The 21,074-nt window shown below is 34.4% G+C and overlaps 1 protein-coding gene across 1 annotated transcript in view; it reads left to right on the top strand.

Annotated features, from left to right (window-relative positions):
• The window catches only part of HELB (DNA helicase B), a 44,137-nt gene that overhangs the window by 8,395 nt on the left and 14,668 nt on the right, over window positions 1-21,074 (top strand). The window contains exons 4-11 of the mRNA XM_003770909.4: window positions 1,369-2,250; window positions 4,396-4,579; window positions 9,712-9,853; window positions 14,256-14,410; window positions 16,274-16,358; window positions 16,704-16,763; window positions 17,880-18,105; window positions 19,029-19,163. Coding sequence (XP_003770957.3) covers window positions 1,369-2,250; window positions 4,396-4,579; window positions 9,712-9,853; window positions 14,256-14,410; window positions 16,274-16,358; window positions 16,704-16,763; window positions 17,880-18,105; window positions 19,029-19,163 — 1,869 coding nt within the window. The remainder of the gene's footprint in view (window positions 1-1,368; window positions 2,251-4,395; window positions 4,580-9,711; window positions 9,854-14,255; window positions 14,411-16,273; window positions 16,359-16,703; window positions 16,764-17,879; window positions 18,106-19,028; window positions 19,164-21,074) is intronic.

Below are 21,074 nucleotides of genomic sequence, written 5' to 3'. Positions count from 1 at the left end.
CCTTTCTGGCTTTTGTTAAATAACCTTTTTTGTTAAATGTTTTGTAGTTTTTTGAGTATCTGATTTCATTTTGATTCTGAGCCTGAACCTTCACTGATCTGAGTTAGACTTGCCTCAGATTTAGGAGCCTCTAATGTATATATAAAACAGGTTTAAAAAAAATATTTTAGATGAGTTTTCTTTTAAAATTAGTATCAATGATGTAATGTTCCATGATATGACCTATAGATGTTTAGAAAGAAATAGATTTCTGGGAAAGCATTTTCATATTCAAGGGTTCTGATAAAGGACTCAAAGAATTCAACTATTCTTCAACTAATAAATGGTCAAAGGATATGAACAATTTTCAGACGAAGAAATTGAAACCATTTCTAGTCATATGAAAAGATGCTTTAAAACACTATTGATCAGAGAAATGGAAATTAAGACAACTCTGAGGTACCATTCCACAACTCTCAAATTGACAATGAATCAACATTCATTGATGAATGTTGGAAGGGATATGGGAAAACTGGAACCACTAATACATTGTTAGTGGAGTTGTGAACTGATCCAACTGTTCTGGAGAGCAATTTGGAGTATGCCCAAAGGGCTATCAAACTGTGCATATCCTTTGATCCAACAGTGTTTCTACAGGGCTTATATCCCAAAGAGATCTTAAGGGAGGGAAAGGGACCCACATGTGCAAAAATGTTTGTGGCAGCCCTTTTTGTAGTGGCAAGAAACTGGAAACAGTGAATATCTATCAGTTGGAGAATGGCTGAGTAAGTTATGGTATATGAATATTATGGAATATTATGGAATATTATTGTTTTATAAGAAACAATAAGCAGGATGATTTCAGAGAAGCAGGAAATTATTGCACATGACAAGATTATATGATGATCAATTCTGATGGACATGACTCTTTTCAACAATGAGATGATTCAGGCCAGTTCCAATGATTTTGTGATGAAGAGAGCTATCTATACCCAGAGATAGGACTGTGGGAACTGAGGGTGGATCACAACATAGCATTTTCAGTCTTTGCTGTTGTTTGCTTGCATTTTTTCTTTCTCAGTTTTTCCTTTTTGATCTGATTTTTTTTGTCCAGCAAGGTAACTGTATAAATATGTGCACATATATTGGATTTAACATATATTTTTAACATGTTTAATATACATTGGATTACTTGCCATCTAGGAGAGGGAATGGGGGAAAGTGAGGGGAAAATTTGGAACACAAGGTTTTGTAAAGGTTGGTGTTGAAAAATTATACATGCATATGTTTTGAAAATAAAAAGCTTGAATAAAAAGAAATAGGTTTTATTATGCTATACTTTATAAAAGAACTTAGATTTTTGTTTTGCTTGTATTTTTTCCCCTAAAGATAACCTACAGAGAATTGAAGCTTAGTGGGTGTGAAGCAACATGGTTGGCATTTTGTCAGTGTGAATTTCTTTTCCAAAAAATGAGTAATTTGGAGAAGAATGCATTAATAACATATAATAAACTTAAACAGATATGTAGAGAATATGGACACACTTATATTAAAGAAGATGAATTAACTTCTAAGTTGTCTGGAAAGGTATCATTTCAAGATGTTTGGTCTTCTCTGAAATTTCTAAAAGATAATGGGATAGTGACAAATGAGAGAGAATGTATCTTTCTCAGTGATCTTTATGAAGCTGAAAGAGATGTTGCTGCTTTGGTTCATGATCTTATGACATCACCATCATGGAATTTAAAAGTGGATGTGAAAGAAGTTCTTGCATCTATGGAGACCAGAAAATCCAAGTATGGAGAAAGAGATGATGCAGTGAACACAAGTAAACCTCAGGAAGAAAAAGCAGACAGCGATGGTCATGTTTTGGACATGCAGAGCAATAATAGCCAAGTTTTTAATTCTGATGAAAATGAAATTGATTTTGAAATGCCAAACCAAGGACAACTGGATCAGGATCAGGTGGCTGCCCTGGAAATGATTTGTTCTAATGCAGTGACAGTTGTCAGCGGGAAAGGTGGCTGTGGAAAGACCACAATTGTTAGTCATCTCTTTAAGTATGTGGAGCAAATGGAAGAAACAGAAGTTTGGAAAGCTTGTAAAGACTTTGAGCAAGATCTAGATGCACCAGAAGAATGGAACACCTTTGTTCATCAAAGTGAATGGAATTATAATAAGTGTATAGAAGTATTACTAACAGCACCCACTGGTAAAGCTGCTAGCTTACTGAGAGAGAAGACTCGCCTTGCTGCTTATACATTACATCAGGTGAAAACTTCTTTTCTTTTCTATAACAACATAAAAGTTGCCTCACTAACAACATAAAAATTGTCTCACTAATAGAGTGAGTAATTATTCCAGTTGTTGATCAGGTGGATTTTTGGTAATAGATTGAGTGTGTTCTCAGATTAAAATCAGGAATCTAATTTTGGAAGAGACATTAGACGTAGAAGGTTGGACTAAATGATCTATAGGATGAGGAAGTTAAATATTTTAGGGAAAAGTAAGCTAATAATCAGCCCTTGGAAATTAAGTAGGATTTAGGTAGTTGTAGGAGGAGACTATTTCAGGTCAACTTGAGAAAAATATTTAGTGGAAGGTTTTATCAGTGACGGGTAGTGGAATTCTTGACTGAGCATTTGAAGTTGGGAGGATATCTAATATGTCTTGACAGTCAGGGCCTAAAACAATCTTAATAGGCTAGAATTATGGGGTAAAACTAATAAGATGGGGGCAGCTAGATGGCACAGTGGATAGAGCACGTGAAGTCAGGAGGACCTGAGTTCAAATCTGGCCTCAGACATTTAACACTTCCTAACTGTGTTGACCTTGGGCAAGTCACTTAACCCCAATTGCTTCAGCGAAAAAAAATGAACAGACCAATAAGATGAAAAACAGGAGCAAATATCCATTTCTACACTTGGATTAAAAAAAAATCAGCTCCACAGAAAGGTGGAAGCATAGTTAAATAATTGTTAGTGTGGAAAAGACCTGAGTGTTTTATTTTTTACTAGCTAGCAATTGAGGGTGAAACAGTGACATAATATAACACCAAAAGCTACTTAATATCATTTTCAGGTGCCTTCAGAGAGGCATAGTGTCCAGAATGCTGGTGGTTCATATTCTTTGATTTAATTAGTTTATCCCTGACAAATAGTGTTCAGTTCTAGGAGCCACATTGGGAAAGATGTTGCCTAGCTGCATTCAAATGAAGTATATCTGAAATGGGAGAGTAGTGGGAGTCATGTTGTATGAGCTTTATCAGGTATAAGAAGAGGAATATTAAATTTAGGGAAGACTTATATCAAGAATTGTATCAAGAATTGTCATTTAGGGGAATTCTGCTTTCTAAACTTAATCCCAGCAGGACAGCATTAGTAACAGTAGTAGATATTGTAGAGAAGCAATATCAGTCTGATGAAGAGAAAAAATTTCTAATGAGGGTGTCCAAATGTGAAGTGATCTGATTTTCTAGTTAGGTAGTAGGTTCTCCAAAAGCAGCAAGATGATATGAGAGAGATTTCTTGTTAAGGTACAGGCTAAATTGGATGATCTGAGGTCCCTTTTAACTGATATTTTATGATTCAGGTGAGAGAATAGTATGAGCAAGTTGCATATTGACCCAAGCACAATGTTAGCACTTTGACACTTAAGAAATAATTGATGATTTATGGTTTTCAGATAAAAGGGAAGACCACGTCTGACTTGTGTTTTGCTTTGTGGTGCCACATTGTAGGAAGGGCATTATAAGTAAGCTAGAGAATGTCCAGAGAATGGTAAGGGGCCTTAATTTGTCATATGGAGATCAGTTAAAGAAACTGAGAGAAGAGGCTGGAGAAGAGAAAACTCGATAGAAGAATGGGTACGTATAATATTTATATTTAAACATAGGGCCCATATTTAAAGGGAGATTAGATTTATCTGACTTGTCCCCAAGGGCAAAAACTAGGAGGAATTACCAGATATTTCATAGAAGCTTGATTTTCAGGGGGAAAATTGCTTATACTTAGAGCAATCCCAAAGTAGAATAGGCTTTCTTGAGAAGTTATTAGTTGGTTCTTTATCCTATCCTCACTGGTTGACTTCTGGATGATCACTTGTCAGGTGTGATATCGGTGGGATTTCCAGCTCTTGAGATCATCTGATTCTTGTGGAGCTAGTAACATGACATTCCCTCATTGTGACTTGTTGACCTGGAGACATTTTTTTTTAGCATATTCAGTTCATCTTTCTTGGAGAGAATTAATTAGATCTAGATATCCCATCTCTGTCAAAAAAGTCAGATTTATGAATATTGCTGTAAATCTCTATTATCTTTCCTTCTATTTTTATGGCCATCTGAGATGGACATTCTATGTAAGAAATGATTTTTAAGTTTGTGTTAAATTTGCTATTGTATGTTTTTATTTGTAGGTAAAGTACAGCTTCTATTCATGGCAGAGAACAAATCGGAAATTGGAGCACAAAATTCCATGGAAATTTTCTTCAGTCAGAGTTCTTGTTGTGGATGAAGGAAGCTTAGTTTGTGTTGCAATCTTCAGATCAGTTTTAAATTTGTTGCGTAAACATGCCAGACTTGTGAAACTGATTATCCTTGGTAAGTTAAAATTGTTAGAGTCTGAAATAAACTTTTAAATGAGTTGTAGTTTAGTGAGTTGGCAACTTTATAGTGTTCTAAATAATCCTAGTCCATCTGGAAACTGGAAGCTACTTTATATACCAATGTCCTACCCAAAAGCTACTAGTGGAGTCTAAGGTGGTCTTGGGACAGCTAGATTCATTAATACAATTCAGTGACTATATGACTGAGAGTAGTTTGTGTTAAAAAAGAAAAGGGTATCCCTTAGCTTCCTTAAATAGAAAGATTGTGGGGGCCAAGTTAGTTCCCTATGTAAACTTTATAGGGAAAGAACTAATCCTAGCTAGGTTTCTATTTCATTTTCTCATGGAAAGTATATGAAGTATTTCCCTCTTTAATTGTTTTTAAAATCTGTTTTCCACCCACCCCTGCACTTCACTTTACCTCCAACACACAATTTTAGTTCTTTTCTTCTTTGGGAGGCCTCAGAATCAATAGTTTTTTCTTCTTGGACTATGGTATTGAGTCACTGCCATGAGTAGACTAGGCAGAATCTAATCCCCTTCTACTATGCCTTGAAATATAATCCTGTGAAATTATTTTGTAGGTTCAGCTGGGGGTGGAAAAAATAAATGAGATCTTCAGTTATTTCAGTTCTTTGTGTTGTTCCAAGATCTTCTGGGGTGTGTTTCTTTTATGTTATCTTCTTGATTTAGCTCTATCAATTTGATACATACATATTAAATTAAAGAAATTAGGCTTGGGGAATTATTTGGAAAATAACTAGTCTCCCACACTATTCTCTAGCCGGTTGAATGACTGAGTCTGATCTAGGCTAGGCCTAAGTTAGGATCATGAGTGATCCAACTTGAGGAATTAAAATGCAATGAGGCATTCATGGATTATAAAATGCTATACAAAATAACCTTATAATAAAATAAAAAGTTCAACTTCTGAAATTAGAAAAATAAAAAAATAATCATTTTTTTATTTTTATAAGTTATTTTGGTAATCAGTCACTCTAGATCAGAAACTCAGGAATGACTTTTGGATAGTGAGAAATCAAGTTTAGTTACTGACTCCAATTTGCACTTGATTATTTTTGTACATGATAAGGAGGCCAAAAGAGCTGTGTTCCATCCCAATCAAAAACTAATCCAACACATGTTTTAGGTCTTCCTCCAGATAGTGTAGCATGCTGGAAGGGGAAGGAAGGTTGAGAGAGCAGGAGTAAAAGGGAAAAGAGGAAGGAAAAGTATAGGTATGCTTTTGCCCTCAGTGTTGCTGCTTCTTTCAACAGATGGCAACAGAGTCCTATTCATAGACCACAGCACTGCTCTTGCCACATCTTCTTTTATCTTTTGAGAACACACTTCTGATGTTCCTCCCTCTAATCTAATCTATTCTTTTTGCCCTGTTAATTTATTATCCTTTTATTGGTAATTCTTAGTGTCATATCTTGTTCATGTTTTCTTTCTTAAAAGTCTTATTTATATCTGTGGCTTTTAACTATTAATCGTCTCTGCTAGTAAATGAATAAAAAAGCACATTAATCACTTGCTGTAAGCCAAGTGTGCTGAATATGCACAAAAATGGAAATGATCCCCTTAAGGAGCTTACATTCTAATATATATCTCCTCGTCTCTGTAGACCTGATTTGTCTTCTGAGATTTAGATCTGCACCTTAAAATAAGCCTCTGCTCTTGAATGTTTCACTAATATTTGAAATTAAATATATCCAAAGCTGAATTCAATGTCTGTCCCACAAGATTGCTCTCCTCTTTTAACTTTTCTATTTGGCAATGATATTTGACTTTCACACTTCTCGTATTCAATGATTTTTCACAACCTGTTCATTCTATTTCTATGTCTTGACTCCATCTTCTGTTTATTCACACATAAGCCATTTATTGTTAATATCTCTAAACAGTTATAGTAAGTACCTAAATAATCTTTCTACCTCTTTTCTTACTTGTTTAAATTAGCTTTGATACTGCCATTTTAATAACCTCCCTTGTGAACAGAGCTCACTTGATCACTTCTGCTCAAAAGCTTTTTAGTGGCCCTGTGTCAAAATTCACTTCAGACTTGTTAATCTGATAAATCTGGCTCATTCTGTCCTAGGTTTTTTTTTGTTTTTTTTTTTTTTTTTTTTTTTTCCCAGTTAAATTCCATGTGTGCAATGCAGCTAAACTTTATTACCTGTTCCATTTCTTTATTTGTACTCTTTCCAGTAGCTGAAGCCCTAATCATTCTTTTCCCACAGAGTGTATATGTTTGTGTATATGTGTTTTTGTCTCTTGAGAGAGCACTATGTATTCCTTGTTTGAGAGGCCTGTCGAGAAAGCAATTAATCTGTAAAAAAAAAAAAAAAAAAAAAAAAACACAAAAACCCAAACAATTTAGGTTTGGTTTTGTTTTTAAAAATAAACTACTCAATGCCAGTATGGTTTGGCTGACAAGAAGGCTAATGAAAATGAAGGTCCATTAAGATAGGCATAATCTCCAGAAATAAAATATTGTTTCAATTTATACTAGATGTAGCCATTAGCAGGCCATGTCTGGATACTGTGTTCAGTTCTGCATGGCACATTTTTAAAAGGACAGCTAGGTGGTGCAGTGCATAGAACACCAGCCCTGAAGTCAAGAAGATCCCAATTCAAATCTGGCCTCAGACACTTAACACTTCCTAGCTGTGTGACCCTGGGCAAGTCACTTAACTCCAGTTGACTCAGCAGGGGGGAAAAAGCTGGAAAACATCTAGAGGATGGCCATGAAGGGGTGAAAAAGCCTTAACCTCATATTATTTGAGGATCATTTGAAGGAACTGGTAATGTTTGGCCTGAGGAACACTTGGGAGAGCTGGGATGGAAAAAGGAAGGAGAAAGTTTTTCTCAAGTGTTTGAATGTCTCCCATACAGAAGAGAGGGAATGGACTTTGCTTGGCCACAGAGTGAGGGCTGACAGTTGCAACTTGAGATAAAGGAAACACTTCTTAACTATTAGTTATCTCTAAGTAAAATTAGGAAGTATTGGTAGATTAGCCTTTCCTAAATGTCTTAAGGCAAAAATATCTGATGATTATCACTTATTGAGAATAGAGTTGAGTTATTCTTGTCCAGATATCGATTGGACTAGATCTTCCTTTGAGATCCATTTGAATTTTTTAAAGGCTTGTAATTTTTTGATATTCAGCCTTTAAAGTCCATATTTATTTTAACTCCTGATGCCCACTAGTAGCAAAGACCAACCTTCTACTCCTCAGAGGTTACAGAAGCATTTTTTAATCTCTTGTGAACTTCTCATGTGCCTTTTTGTATTAAAATTTACATATGGCCAACATCAAAGATTAATTTCAAGGGATTCAAGAAGGACAAATTATTTTATATTTTTACATGGAAATATAAACCATATGTTTAAAATTGGCACCAATAATTGGAAAGTTCAAAAGAAAGATTGGTATAGAACTGAGTATAATTTAATTAAAAAAAAAAAGCAAAACTGTCTAGGAAAAGGTAAAAATAGTAATTACACTATGAAGAATTTGCTATGTATGCAGAGGAAGAACCAACACAGAGGCATTAGAAGTGGGGAAGAGGGCTTGTAGTTATGAAAACATATTGGGAATGGGTTAAATAGGGAACAATACCTATATTGGTGTGAGTGTATATATGTGTATGTATGTATCTATCCACACACTCCATGAAGATTATACACCCTCCAAAATCTATAAAGAAATAAGGAGGGGGAGGGAAAAGGATAAGGTGGGGTCTAAAAAGGTATGTAGATTTATGGGAGTGGGATAAGGTGTGTTGATTAATGGGAATGGAATAAAAGGGAAGGGAAAAGGTAGGAGGAGTTAAGTTCATCCTCACTGGTAACTGTACGCTACTAAATTTGCTTTTATAAATCTTATGCTTATATTTATTGCCTGTTAGAAATCTACTTTGAAGAATAAACATTTTGTAACTAGCATACTATTTTGTTTGGTTACAGATATAGTGTCGTAAAAGTTAAAAGGATGGTTGTAAGGAAAGTGGAGGTTAAAAGTACATTTACAGTGTAAGTGCTTACTAGGTCCCAGGAACTGAGTTAAGCTTTCAGCATACCAGAAATAGGCAAAAGAATGATCTTTGTCCTCCTTGAAAGAGTTCATATTCCAATGAGGGAAACTGTGTATACATATGATGTTTTTACTTACACATTTACATGGCCACACATATGTGTATATATGTGTATATATATATATATATATATATATATATACACATATAAATATATGTATATATGTGTATGTATATATTTATATACATATATGTGTATATATATATATATATATATTATATATATATATATATATATATATACATTGTATAAATGAATCTCAGAAGGAAGGCTCTAATTCCATTGAGTGCTGAGATTAGAGGCCAGACTCTAGAAAATTAAGAAGATAGTTGAAGAGAGGATGCGAAGGCACTGGTAGGCAGTGACTTTAAGTACAGCCGATGGTATAGTAAATAGCATTATATAGCTTTGTGGTCCTGATCACTTAACCTTTATGTTTCTATTTTCTCAGTTGTTAAATGGGTATAATAATAGCACCTACTTTGCAGGATTATTTGGAGGATCAAAGGGCATATATTTGAAAAGCATATATTTGAAAGCGCAGGGCCTGGTACATAGTAGGTACTACATAAATGCTGACTCCCTCTTCTTTCTCAAGGAGTTTAGCCACAAAAGAGAGAAAAATTACAGGATAATAGTGAGGATGAAAGAATCAAATAAGACATTTTGAAGTATGGTATGGACAGCATGTTTATGGACAACAGGAAAGCAGGCAGTAAAGAGGACAAGACTGAAGATTTCTGAAAGAATGAAAATGGGTAGAGAGGGCACTTTGTTGGAGAAGACAAGATGTAATGAGATCAAAGGTCTATTTAGAGGGATTTGTTTTTCTTAGAAGATTTTAAAAGGCTTACAGAGTTTGTTTTTGTTTTTTTTACCACAATTTTCCTCCTGAGGATGTTCTTCTAAATTTATAGCGTTATTCAATAGTAAAAATGAGAGTCCAGTTTTTATAAACTGTTTCAGGAATCCACATATCAATGCATAATATTAAAATGTCTTTAATTTTTTTTTTTCTCTTTCAGGTGATATCAGACAATTACCTAGCATTGAGCCTGGAAACTTGTTAATGGATCTATTTGAGACTCTCAAATCAAGAAACTGTGCTGTGGAGCTAAAAACTAATCATAGAGCAGAATCTCAGCTTATTGTGGACAATGCATCAAGGTACTAGTTCTGTGCATCCCTGAAAAGTTATCACAACTCCCTGAAGCATTTTTCTTCCTCTCATCAGAAAAGACATAAGGACATAGGGTGTTAAGGCAATAACCATATATTTCATTTGGGATTTTTTTATTTGTAGCTGCTAGATAATTTAATCATCAGTCAACAAATGTGTCAGGCACAATGAGGATGCATGTATAAAAAGGGAAGCAATTTCTAGTAGCACAGAGCTTATGTTCTAATGGACATTCAGGTACATGTCTATATACAGAATAAATAAAAAGATTACATGCAAAGCAACACAAAGTGTTTAAGTTTCTTTTCAGCACTAAAATAGATTGTCTATTTTTTTCTCTATTTGAATTGAGCAATTTTACTGATTTCACCTTAAGATTGAGGACTTTTTGACACCTTATAATGCAATCTTTGAATAATACACATGTATTTTTTTCTGCCCTTAAGATCATAGCTATTTAGAAGATAAAAAGGAATTAGTTGATTAAAAGTTAGAAATAATATGATTGTCTCCCGCCCCACCCCCCTTTTTTTTGAGTAACAAACAAGAACCTAATTTGTCTCAGTATAGAGAAAAACAAGAAAGGCTTTTTATCTAACGTGGAATCTTGTGCAGAATTTAAGATCATATATAATTTCTATATAAATAGTGATAACTGTTTAGTGATCCTTCTGATTATTTTGATATCAGGTGAATGCCTCCATTCCTTCTTCCTCCCCCCCAAAAAAACCCACAAACCCACAAAGACCAGGAAGACGTGCTCATTAAAGTTTTTTGGAATAACTATTGCTCATGGTCCAAATGGAAGAGGATTCTTTGATTGATTACAACAAAAAAGAATTAGAGGCAACTGCTAAGTGTAGGGATGTAGTGAAACTGTTAATTCCTACTGGTAGAAGGTGATAAAGTCTGCCAGATATAGGAGCATCTTTTGAATTATTACCTTATCATCCTTCCAAACCTTCTTTTCCCTTCTAATTCCTCTTCCCTTCCCACCCTACTTTTCTCTTTTAGCTGTTAACCCTGCCCCTTAGTTAACTGAGAAGATTGAGTCCATTTAAGCCAAGTGTCCTATTTCCCCATTCTCTCATCTCAGAACCCTCACTAGCATTCTCTAGTCTCTTGTCTGTGACAGAGTCATCCCTTCTACTTGCCAATGGTCACCCCATCTTACATGTACTTTTCATTCTACTTACTGCTGACTTCTCTAGCATTGCACCTTTCTAATCTTCAGTCTCTCCCTATTTGCTGGTACTTTTCCTAATGTTTTCAGTTATGTCCAAATTTTCCCATCCTTTAAAAAAACTTGGCCACACCCTGCCATTCTCTCAAGCTATCATTCAATGTTTCTCCTTTTCTTAATTTTGTTCCTTTAAAAAAAGGTTGTCTGTATTTTCTTCTTCTCTTCAGCTGTTTGTACTTCAATTTCAGACCTTATTACTCAATTGCTCCCTAGAACGTTATGTTAATCTCTTAATGGCCATATGTAATGGTCTTTTTCCAGTGCTCATCCTTCTTAACCCATGTACTAGATTGGCACTGTTGACTGTGCCCTACTGAAGATTCTCTCTTCTGTTTTTGTGACACTGTTCTCTCCTGCTTTTTCCTGAGTCTCCTTTGCTCAGGAGCAAAGGCTTATTGTCTCCATCACATCCTCTAATAGTAGGTATTCCGCCAAAGTTCTATTCTGGATCTTTGTCTTTTCCCCATCTCCATATTCTCTCATTAGTTCCCAAGATTTTAGTTGTCATCTCTAAGCAGATGATCACTACCTTCTTGATCATTATCTCTCTTCAGTTCTCAATGGAGACAGTCATAATCTTGAACCCCCAAACCTTGGGAATAGCAGTACCCCCTCGTCATCCAGGGATACAAACTGCTTTCAGTCTAGTTCTCCAGCCATTATTAAGGGGAGAAATCATGGAGAAAGGGGTTCATCTTCCTCATCACCATAAGGAGAAACTGCTGACCCAGTTGGTACTTGGATAACTCAAGAGCCCAGGGAATGGCAGCAATCTGTAGACCACCAGTTCTGCCTTCTGCCCAGCTTTCAGAGATATCAGCTAGGGAAACAACTGCTGGGAAGATAAGAGGAGTCATCTCTGCCAGTTTAGCAACCAGCTATCCCACACAGGGCAAACAACAGGACACATGCCTGGCAAGTTACCATTACTACCACCTTGATTGGTGTCTCACCTGGAACCTGGTGTCCAGCACCCTGCATTTAAGAGCCTTAGAGAAAGTGGCTGCTTCCCACTTAGTTCCCAGGGATATCATTATGCAATGCAGCCCCTTGAAGATGCATCCTGACAGCTGTTCCTGCAGGTGCTGCTTCTAAAGCTAATGAAGATCCAGACAGGAGAGTTCTTGTCACCAAAGTCTCTAGTATTGTCCAGCGAGTCAACATTACTAATCAATAAGATTTTATTAAATTAAAGAAGAGACATTTGTTGCTAAAGTCTTATGACTCCAGGAGTTTCCCAGCTGACTTGCAGCTAAAACTTTTCATATGTGTTGTCTCCTCCCTCAGAATGTGAACTCCTTTAGAATAGTGGCTGTTTTATTTTTCTGTTTATACCTTGAGAAATTTCATATGTGTGTATAAATGTGTATATGTATCCTCATATCCTAATATCTCACAGTGGAATACCCATCCTTTATACATAGGGATTTTCATTCTTTTTGCTCGTCTCCCTAATGCCTTACACATAGTCGGCTCATGATGTATATTTATCTGGAGGATCTTTGTGGGTATTCCTCTGTCAGATCTGTTGAAGGTCCTTTGAAGTTTTGAAGGATATCGAGAAGCTAAGTAATATGTTTGAGGTCTCATTGATAATAAATGTCTGAGGCAGGATTCAAACAGAGATCCCTAACTTCCAGGTCAGCTCACTAACCACACCAAATGCAGATACTGTGGATTGTTTCTATTACTTATATATATTAAGTTTGCTTAGGAATTTGCTAATTTGTGATTCAGTTTTTGGCTGTTTACTAAATTTTTTGCATTTACCTGTTTCCAGTCAAATGCTGTTAATGCCATGCTTGTTTTCACAAAATGTTGTCAAATATAATAGCTAATAATAATAATGGTTAGCATTTATATCATCCTATAAGGTTTGCAATTTATTTATAGATACTATTTTTTTTTTGAACACTGTGAGGTAGGTGCTATTATCCCCATTTTCATAGATAAGAAAACTAGGCCATAGGTTAAATGACTTAGTCATAAAGCTGGGGTTGGATTTGAACTCGGGCCTCCCTGACTCCAAGTTCACCACTCCCATTGTGCTACTATCCTCTCATACATCAGAATCAGCTGAACTTCAGTTTCCTCAACAACATGATTTACCTCATGGAGCTGTTGTAAAGAGAGTGTTTTGTCAACCTTAAAGCTCTATAAATGTGTTTGTCATTACTATTATTACTTTGCCTTTGCTCATCCCTAGTCCTATAGGACCTTGGTAAGACAGGTGTAAGTCTATTGGGTAAGAATATTCTGAAGTCAACTTAGGCAGCTTCTTTCACCTTTTCTATAAGCTGATGTGTATCTTAAGACTCAAACTTGGGTAGTAGTCAAAAGACTTTCCAAAATTTTGATGCTACTTAACTTGATTTAAACTGGGCCTCTGTAATGCTCAACAGCGGCAAATGTTTGAAATATGATGAAGTATGAAGGGAAGCAGGGAGATGGTATTATGGCTTAAGGTGGTCAGGTACCAAATAGTGAAAGCCATGATGGTTGTCAATCCTAAACCCTGAGGCCCAGAGGACTTTGGTCTGCCCCAACCATAAACAGTAGCCTTCTTGCTAGGCACAAGTTTGACTTTTCTTTGCTTAATAGTGGCAAGAGACAGAATTGCATCTGTATTTCCCCAGGTGGTAACTAGGACTGAGTCAGGCACTGTTTCTCTTTGCAACTTGAGAAGTTTCTTTTATATCTTGCCATGGAACTCTAGTCCTAGAAGGAAAAGAAAAAAAAAATGAAAGAAATATTTTATTGTACTGGGGTAATAGAGAATATGTGATTTTTAAAAAGAAAAGGACAGATTATAGGATATAGGGAAAATAAACTTCGTAGCAAGAACTTTTTTATCTGAGATAACTTAGTAATTCTTTATGATACTTTCACTTAGTATAGCCTAGAAGTGGTTACAGTTAAATATTTGACTACTGTCATTGTGTATGTGATTTTAGAGTATTGCTCACTGTTAATAGTGGAATTCAGTTACTGTTGATAATGAAAAATTCAAGTAGTTGCTTATTTTATCTAATGTCATTTAGAAAAGATAATTTGGTTATAGTAAATCAAACAACCTAATCCCAAGAAAATACCCCCTTTTTTGTATATTAACATTCTTGTTATGCATGTTTGTGTTTTTGTTCAAGAATCTCTAGGCGACAGTTTCCAAAGTTTGATGCAGAGTTGACAATTTCCGTTAGTCTGGCTACCTCAATCCCAAATCAAAATAAGAGATTTATTTTTGTCAGACTACCTGAAGATAACAGTCATTCTCAATCATCTCAAAGGAATTATCAATCTCGTAAGTGCAAAGTTCAAATACTATAACAGTATATATATTTCATTTATATGACACATCAAAATTGTCATAGGATTTTCCTTTTAGACAATTGATTATAATTTTGAGTAGATTATATTTAATATATATCACTAATAGAAAGCACATTGAAAATAAAAATTTTTGAAGCTTGCTATTTGTTCAAAAAGATACATCTAGGACTTTTTAGAAAAGTAGATGTCATCATGAAAGTATGCCAGATCGATTCAAGATAATGGTACTTTGGAATAAGGTTATTAAATTTATTTTTAATATTTTAATCAGATAGTCTGCTTTATCACTCATTCTACCTTATTACATTCAAGTATAGATGACCAAAATAACATTGGCTGCTAAATCATGTGTGATCCTGACTGTATCTATTTGATACTCAAATTCTTTCTTTCTGCATTCTTTTTTTTTTTTTAATATGACCTGGAAACTGAATTTTGGTTTTAATATTTCTCATTTTCATTTTGAGGATTCTTTCAGGAAGTGACTAGCAGATTCTTTCTATATTTTTCCTTTTGGCTCTAAGAGATCTGAACAATTTTCTTTTCTGATTTCTTGAAAAAGGATGCCTAGGCTCTTTTTTTGTTAAGATATTTGAACAATTCTTGTTGAGGCGTTGTTCCAGGATTCAGGGGCAGGCCAATGTTTTAGTGCTCCCTAAGTGGTCTGATCTAAGGTAAAGTGTGATCAATGTCTGCACTGTCTACTCCTAATCTCCTTTAGTCTTTATCTTTGTAAATTTCTGACTTTGATTTGGATTTCTGAGCGCGAATTTAGTAGGCTACTTCTGGATTCAGCTCCTGTCAGCCAGATGGAAAGCCCTGTTCATTCAAAGTGGCAGCCTTTGTAGGCTTCCCTTTTGTCTAGGATTCCTGCCTTGGTTATTCCTTTGTAAGCTGGGGTAGATGTTAGTTCTGTTACTGATGTTTGAGCCACATTATTGTTGCTTTTGAATTTCCTCCTTTTTTTGTGCACTGCTCATCTGTAAAATGAAGATTAATGATACTTGAATTTCCTTGTATATCACAGCATTGTGTAAGGAAAAGGCTCCGGAAGCTTTATAGACATATTTAAGTAGAAGTTGTTTCTTTTCTTTTTCTTTCTTTTTTTTTTTTTTTTTTGCTGAGGCAATTGAGGTTAAATGACTTGCCCAGGGTCACACAGCTAGGAAGTTTTATGTGTCTGAGGCCGGATTTGAACTCGGGTCCTCCTCACTTCAGGGCTGTACTCTATCCACTGTGCCACCTAGCTGCCCCTAGTTGTTTCTTTTTTAGCAAATAAATGCAATACAAGATATTTTGTAGTAAGTACTTCAGAGTACATTAGGGAAATCAAGAAAGGAATTATTTGGAAGGGAAGAAGGATTCATGAAATGACATTTGATGTAGGCTTTGGAACTTGCATGGGATTTTAATAGAAGTGGGAGCAGTGTAAATAAAAGTAGAAGGGCAGAGGCCTCTGTGGCATATTCACCAAATATGGTGATGATTAAGCAAGATAGATGATTAAGCAAATCATCTAACTTGATGGGAATGTTGAACATGTATGTGGAAGTAGAAGGAGGGAAAAATAAAAAGTCAAGGTTGTGGCCAGATTTGGTAAGGTCTTAAATGCCATGATAGGGAAGGAGTCATTGGATTTTGAGCAGGAAATGAAAATGACTGTTTAAACTCTGCGTGCGTGTGAGATTATGTTTGGACATGTACAGGAATTTTGTTTCTGTAGAAAATGTATTTTGACATCTGATTTCTAAATAGTTAATTTACAAATGAACCTATTTATGAGGCAAAAAAAATGAAGTCTTCATAACTACATTTTTTTTTTCTGTCTTATTAGACTTGTATTCTGCAGTGGAAACTTTACTTAAGGGAGCAGAAGAATTAAGGAAGCCAGATGCATCACAGTTCATTGCATTTAGAAAGTATGTGACAAACTCTTAAATATGATTGAGGCTTTGGGTATTTTTAAAAGAAATTAAAGTATTTATGAACTGGACCTTTCGATGTAATGTATCGTTTTTGAAATTTTAATGCCTTATGTGGGGCATGGTAAATAAGTTTCTTAGAGATGTTTTACTATCATGATGGCTACACTGACTGGGGTATTCATGTAAAAAAATCTTTATCTAGACAGCATTTTGTTGCTGAAAATTATTTTTTACTGAAGGAAGGTAGTTTTGGATTGTGTTTTAACTATTATACTGTGATGAATACATAATGAAGATCTATTAGAAATGCTGTCTTATTTATACTCTGGTATATTCTAGACAAGACTGTGATGTGATAAATCAATGCTGTTGCAGCTTCTACTCAGGCCACTTAACAAAGTAAGTATTCTTTGAGCCCAAACTTTGACTGTCAGTGTTCAATTATAGCTTTTTTGTATTTAATCATTAAATAGTTTTCCTATTTAGTTAAGTATTTTAAGGGACCACTTAAATGTACTGAGAATAATTTGAATAAAATGTAGATATAAGCATCTTTAAGTTGATTATTTCTGTTTCATGTTGTAGTAAATAAAGAAATTAGGAGTAATAATTTTTTAGCCTTGCAATTTATTAAACTTATAAGTATTACAAAAAAGATGAGAATGAGATTATTGCTGGAAATATGTTGAGGTTATTAGTGTGGTCCTAGGAAATCACTGCCAAATATTGCATGTATGCCCTCACTTTGAAAAATGTAGATACTTTTCTGCAGTTGCAAAGAACAGGAAATAAAGTGATGCTTATCAATTATGGCATGGCTAAACGAATTGTGGTACACGAATATAATAGGATATCATAGTGCCATAAGAAGTAATGGATTTAAATATAGGGGGCATAAAAAGATATAAATAGATGTAGGTTGAAGTAATCGTAAAAAAATTTTTTCATTTATTCAGAGAAACATTTTATAGAATGATTGCAATAATTGAAATGGAAAGAACAAAAAGAAACTAAAGGTTCTGTAATTATAATGATGAAACTTGTTTTTTCAGAAGAAATGAGAAAATATATCTTTGTCTTTTCCTTGTAGAGGTGGAAGACTGTAAATATGAAATATTACATATATTTTCAGACATGGGTGTTGTGTTGATTTTGCTGAAGTACTCTTTTTCCTGTTTAATAGACAAAGAGAAGCATGAGGGATATACTTGGAAATAAAGTGCTATAGAAATAAAAGATAATACATTTGTTTGTAATGGAAAACAGGTTTTGCGTAACCATTCTGTTCCTACATGGAGAAAACGGGCAGATGTCCTTTATAAACTCTGTGTGATTGCCATCTTTAGGTTTATAGGAATTTGATCTCTTGTTATTCCTAATAGACAGTGTTTTCTTGCACGGTAAGTAGTTTGAAAAAAATTAAATTAAAAGCATGTAGGTAATTGAATAGGAAAAGAAAAAGGTGTGCTTGTTCACATTTGTGCTATTTCTGATCTTTGTTTCTTCCCAACACAGAAATCATAAAGGTAGACTTATCTTCCAAAAAGATGATAAAATCTGTTGTACCAGGAATGCTTACCTTTCAGACTTACTCCCTCAACCTTCTAATAGCCTTCAAAATGAAAATTTAGAGTTGGGCCACATTGAAGATCTTGATGCTTATAGTAAAAAATCCAAGAAATCCCATGGTTCTGAAAATGACATTCGATTATGCAACGGAGAGATATTTTTCATAACAAATGTACGTGGTAAAAAGAGAATCATGCCTTTAATACTTCCTAGGATAATTTTTTTCTTTTATTCATTAATGTAACATACTCAAAATTTGGATAGGTCAAGGAAGCAAAATAAAACAATTGGAATTTTGCATCCTTTTTTTCCTAGCACATTTGCACTTTTAAGCAGAGAAAGCAAGTGAAAAATAAGAAATGACTAAATTTCAAAAAATTTATTTTGTGGTTCTAAAGTTGATATTTTCACAATTGTTAGGTGGTTGATTGCTGGACAAGTAACATAACCTTTCTGAGTCATGGTTTTCTCATCAGTAGAATGAAGGAATTGGACTGAGTGACCTTTAAATGACCCTTTGAACTTTAAATTTACAATCTGATGAACATTAAATTGGATGATTATATAGATCAGGGCTTTTTTTTTGCCCCAGAAATTTTTACTTGACCCCAGTTATATAGGTATATAAAATAGTAATGCAAATCACATATTTACTGATAATAAGTCATAATTTCACCACACTCAACATTCAGTTATGAGACCCCCGTTCAGGGTCACAAGCCATACTTTAAGAAGCTGAGAGTACAGGTGACTAAATTGTATTGAAAAGAATCAGTCTGGAAAAATAGGGTTACTTTGCAAAACTACTTTTGAAGTTAAGTTATTCATGATGTGAAAAATTAACTTTATGCCCTTTAGATTAGTAGAAAAATCAGATAAAATCAACAATAAAATTTCTTATCAAAATTGAAACTTAATTTTCAGGATTAAAAGCTTTTTTGGGTTAAAAGTATTTAGTATAAACTTGCTATTTGTTTATTGTGCTTATTGAATAAATTTAACTAGAAAATATTCCCTTATGACCTGAATTTTATCTTATGTTATATATTATTAAGGTGAAGTTTGTGTGTAAATAAGTGTTCTCTTTGCTTATAGGATGTGCAAAATGAAAATGGAAGATTTTTGACTATTAATAATATGGCTGGTTTGGAGATTACTGTAGATTTCAAAAAACTAATGAATTTTTGCCATATTAGGCATGCTTGGGCAAGAACAATTCATACATTTCAGGTAAGAAAGCTCTTTGCTTGCATACATATGCAAGTTATTTGATAAAGTGGCATGGGACACAGTTGTAGTATGTGTTGTGGTAACTTGCGTCTTAGAATTACTTTAAAAGTAAATACCATAGCAGGCTTGTTTCTTTTCTCTTTGGTTTGATACTTTAAATTTAATGATCATTTTGCTTATAAATTGCTATGAATTTGTAACTTCACTTATTTCATTGTTCTACACTTTTAAAAATATTATCTCTTTCTGGGTTAGAGGCTTTGTTGCTAATGTGTCAATTTAGCAGCTAGATATGGGGTATATTAATGAGGAGATGAGGCTTTTTTACACAGAAAATTCAGGTTGATTTTACTGTGTTGGTCTGAAACAGAGTTCTCCTCCTGCCTTCTCAGGCTTCTTATACCTCATTTCCATCCAAGTACTTGGTGAACCAGTGGCACTGGCCTTTTTGTTTTTTGAATGAGATACTCCATTTTCCAAGTGCATTTTCACCAACCTTTTGCTGTGCCTTGAAGGTTCTCCCTCCTTATCTTATCTTTCATTTTTGTAAAATTTTGTAAAATCTTTTCCCCTTCTTTCCTTCCCTACTCCCCAAGATGGCAAACAGTCTAATATAGGCTATACTTGTACAAACATGTTAAATATTTTTATATATTAGTCATGTTGTGAAGAATCAAAAATAAAGGGAAAAATCACAAGAAAGAAAAAACGAAAAACAAATTAAAAAAACTGAAAAAAGTAGCTTCAGTGCAATCAGACTCCATAGTTCTCTGAATATCCATGACATTTTTCATCACAAGTCTTTTGTTATTGTTTTGGCACTGTATTGCTGAGAAGATAAAAGTCTATCAATCACACATCATAACATGTGTGTTGATCATAACACAATGTTGCTGTTAACTATACACTATTCTCTTATTTATGCTCTTTTCACTATGTTCATGTAATATTCATGTAAGTCTTTCCAGATATTTCTGGTTGCTTATTTCTCATAGTGCAATAATACTCCATTACATTCACTTACCACAACATGTTCAGCCATTACCTAGTTGATGGGCATCCCTTTAATTTTCAGTTCTCTGCCATCACTAAGAGAGCTGCTGTAGATATTTTTATACATGAGTCCTTTTCCCTTTTTTTATGATTTCTTTGGAATACAAAGCTGTAGTGGTATTGCTCGATCAAAGGATATTTTCATTTTATAGCTTTTTGGACATATTGCTTTTCAGAATATTTGGATCATTTCACAAAGCTGTTTTAATGTCCCAGTTTTCCCATACCCCCTCCCCCCCCTCCAATGTTTGTCCTTTTCTTTTTCTGTCATCTTAGCTAAATCTGATAGGTGTAGGTGTAGGTGTGAAGTGTAACCTCAGTTGTTTTAATTTGCATTTCTCTAATCAAAAGAGAATTTTTTCATGTGATTATAGATAGCTTTAATTTCTTCATCTGAAAGCTGTCTCTATATCCTTGGAGCATTCATCAGTTGGTGAATGACCTGTATTCTTATAGATTTGATCTATATATATATTTTAGAAATAAAATTTTATCAAAAACACTGGCTGTAAAACTTGTTTTCCAGCTTTCTACTTTCCTTTTAGTCTTAATTGCAGTGGTTTTATTTGTGCAAATACTTTTAAATTTAATATAATCAAAATTATGTATTTTGCATTTCATAATGTTCTCTATTTCTTGTTTGGTCATAATTTTCTCCCTTCTCCATAGCGCTGACAGGTAGACTATTCCTAGCTTTAAAAATTTTCTCATATCATCATCACCTTTCTTGTCTAAATCATGTAGCCATTTCGACCTTATCTTGGTGTAGGATGTGAGATGTTGTTCTATGCCTAGTTTCTGCTAAATTGTTTTGTAGTTTTCTCAGCAGTTTTTTTAAAAAAAGTTTTTAATCCCAAA

This window comes from Sarcophilus harrisii, chromosome 5, assembly GCF_902635505.1.
Source record: "Sarcophilus harrisii chromosome 5, mSarHar1.11, whole genome shotgun sequence".
NCBI lineage: Eukaryota > Metazoa > Chordata > Mammalia > Dasyuromorphia > Dasyuridae > Sarcophilus > Sarcophilus harrisii.
This window is presented reverse-complemented; position numbering and strand designations above follow the sequence as displayed.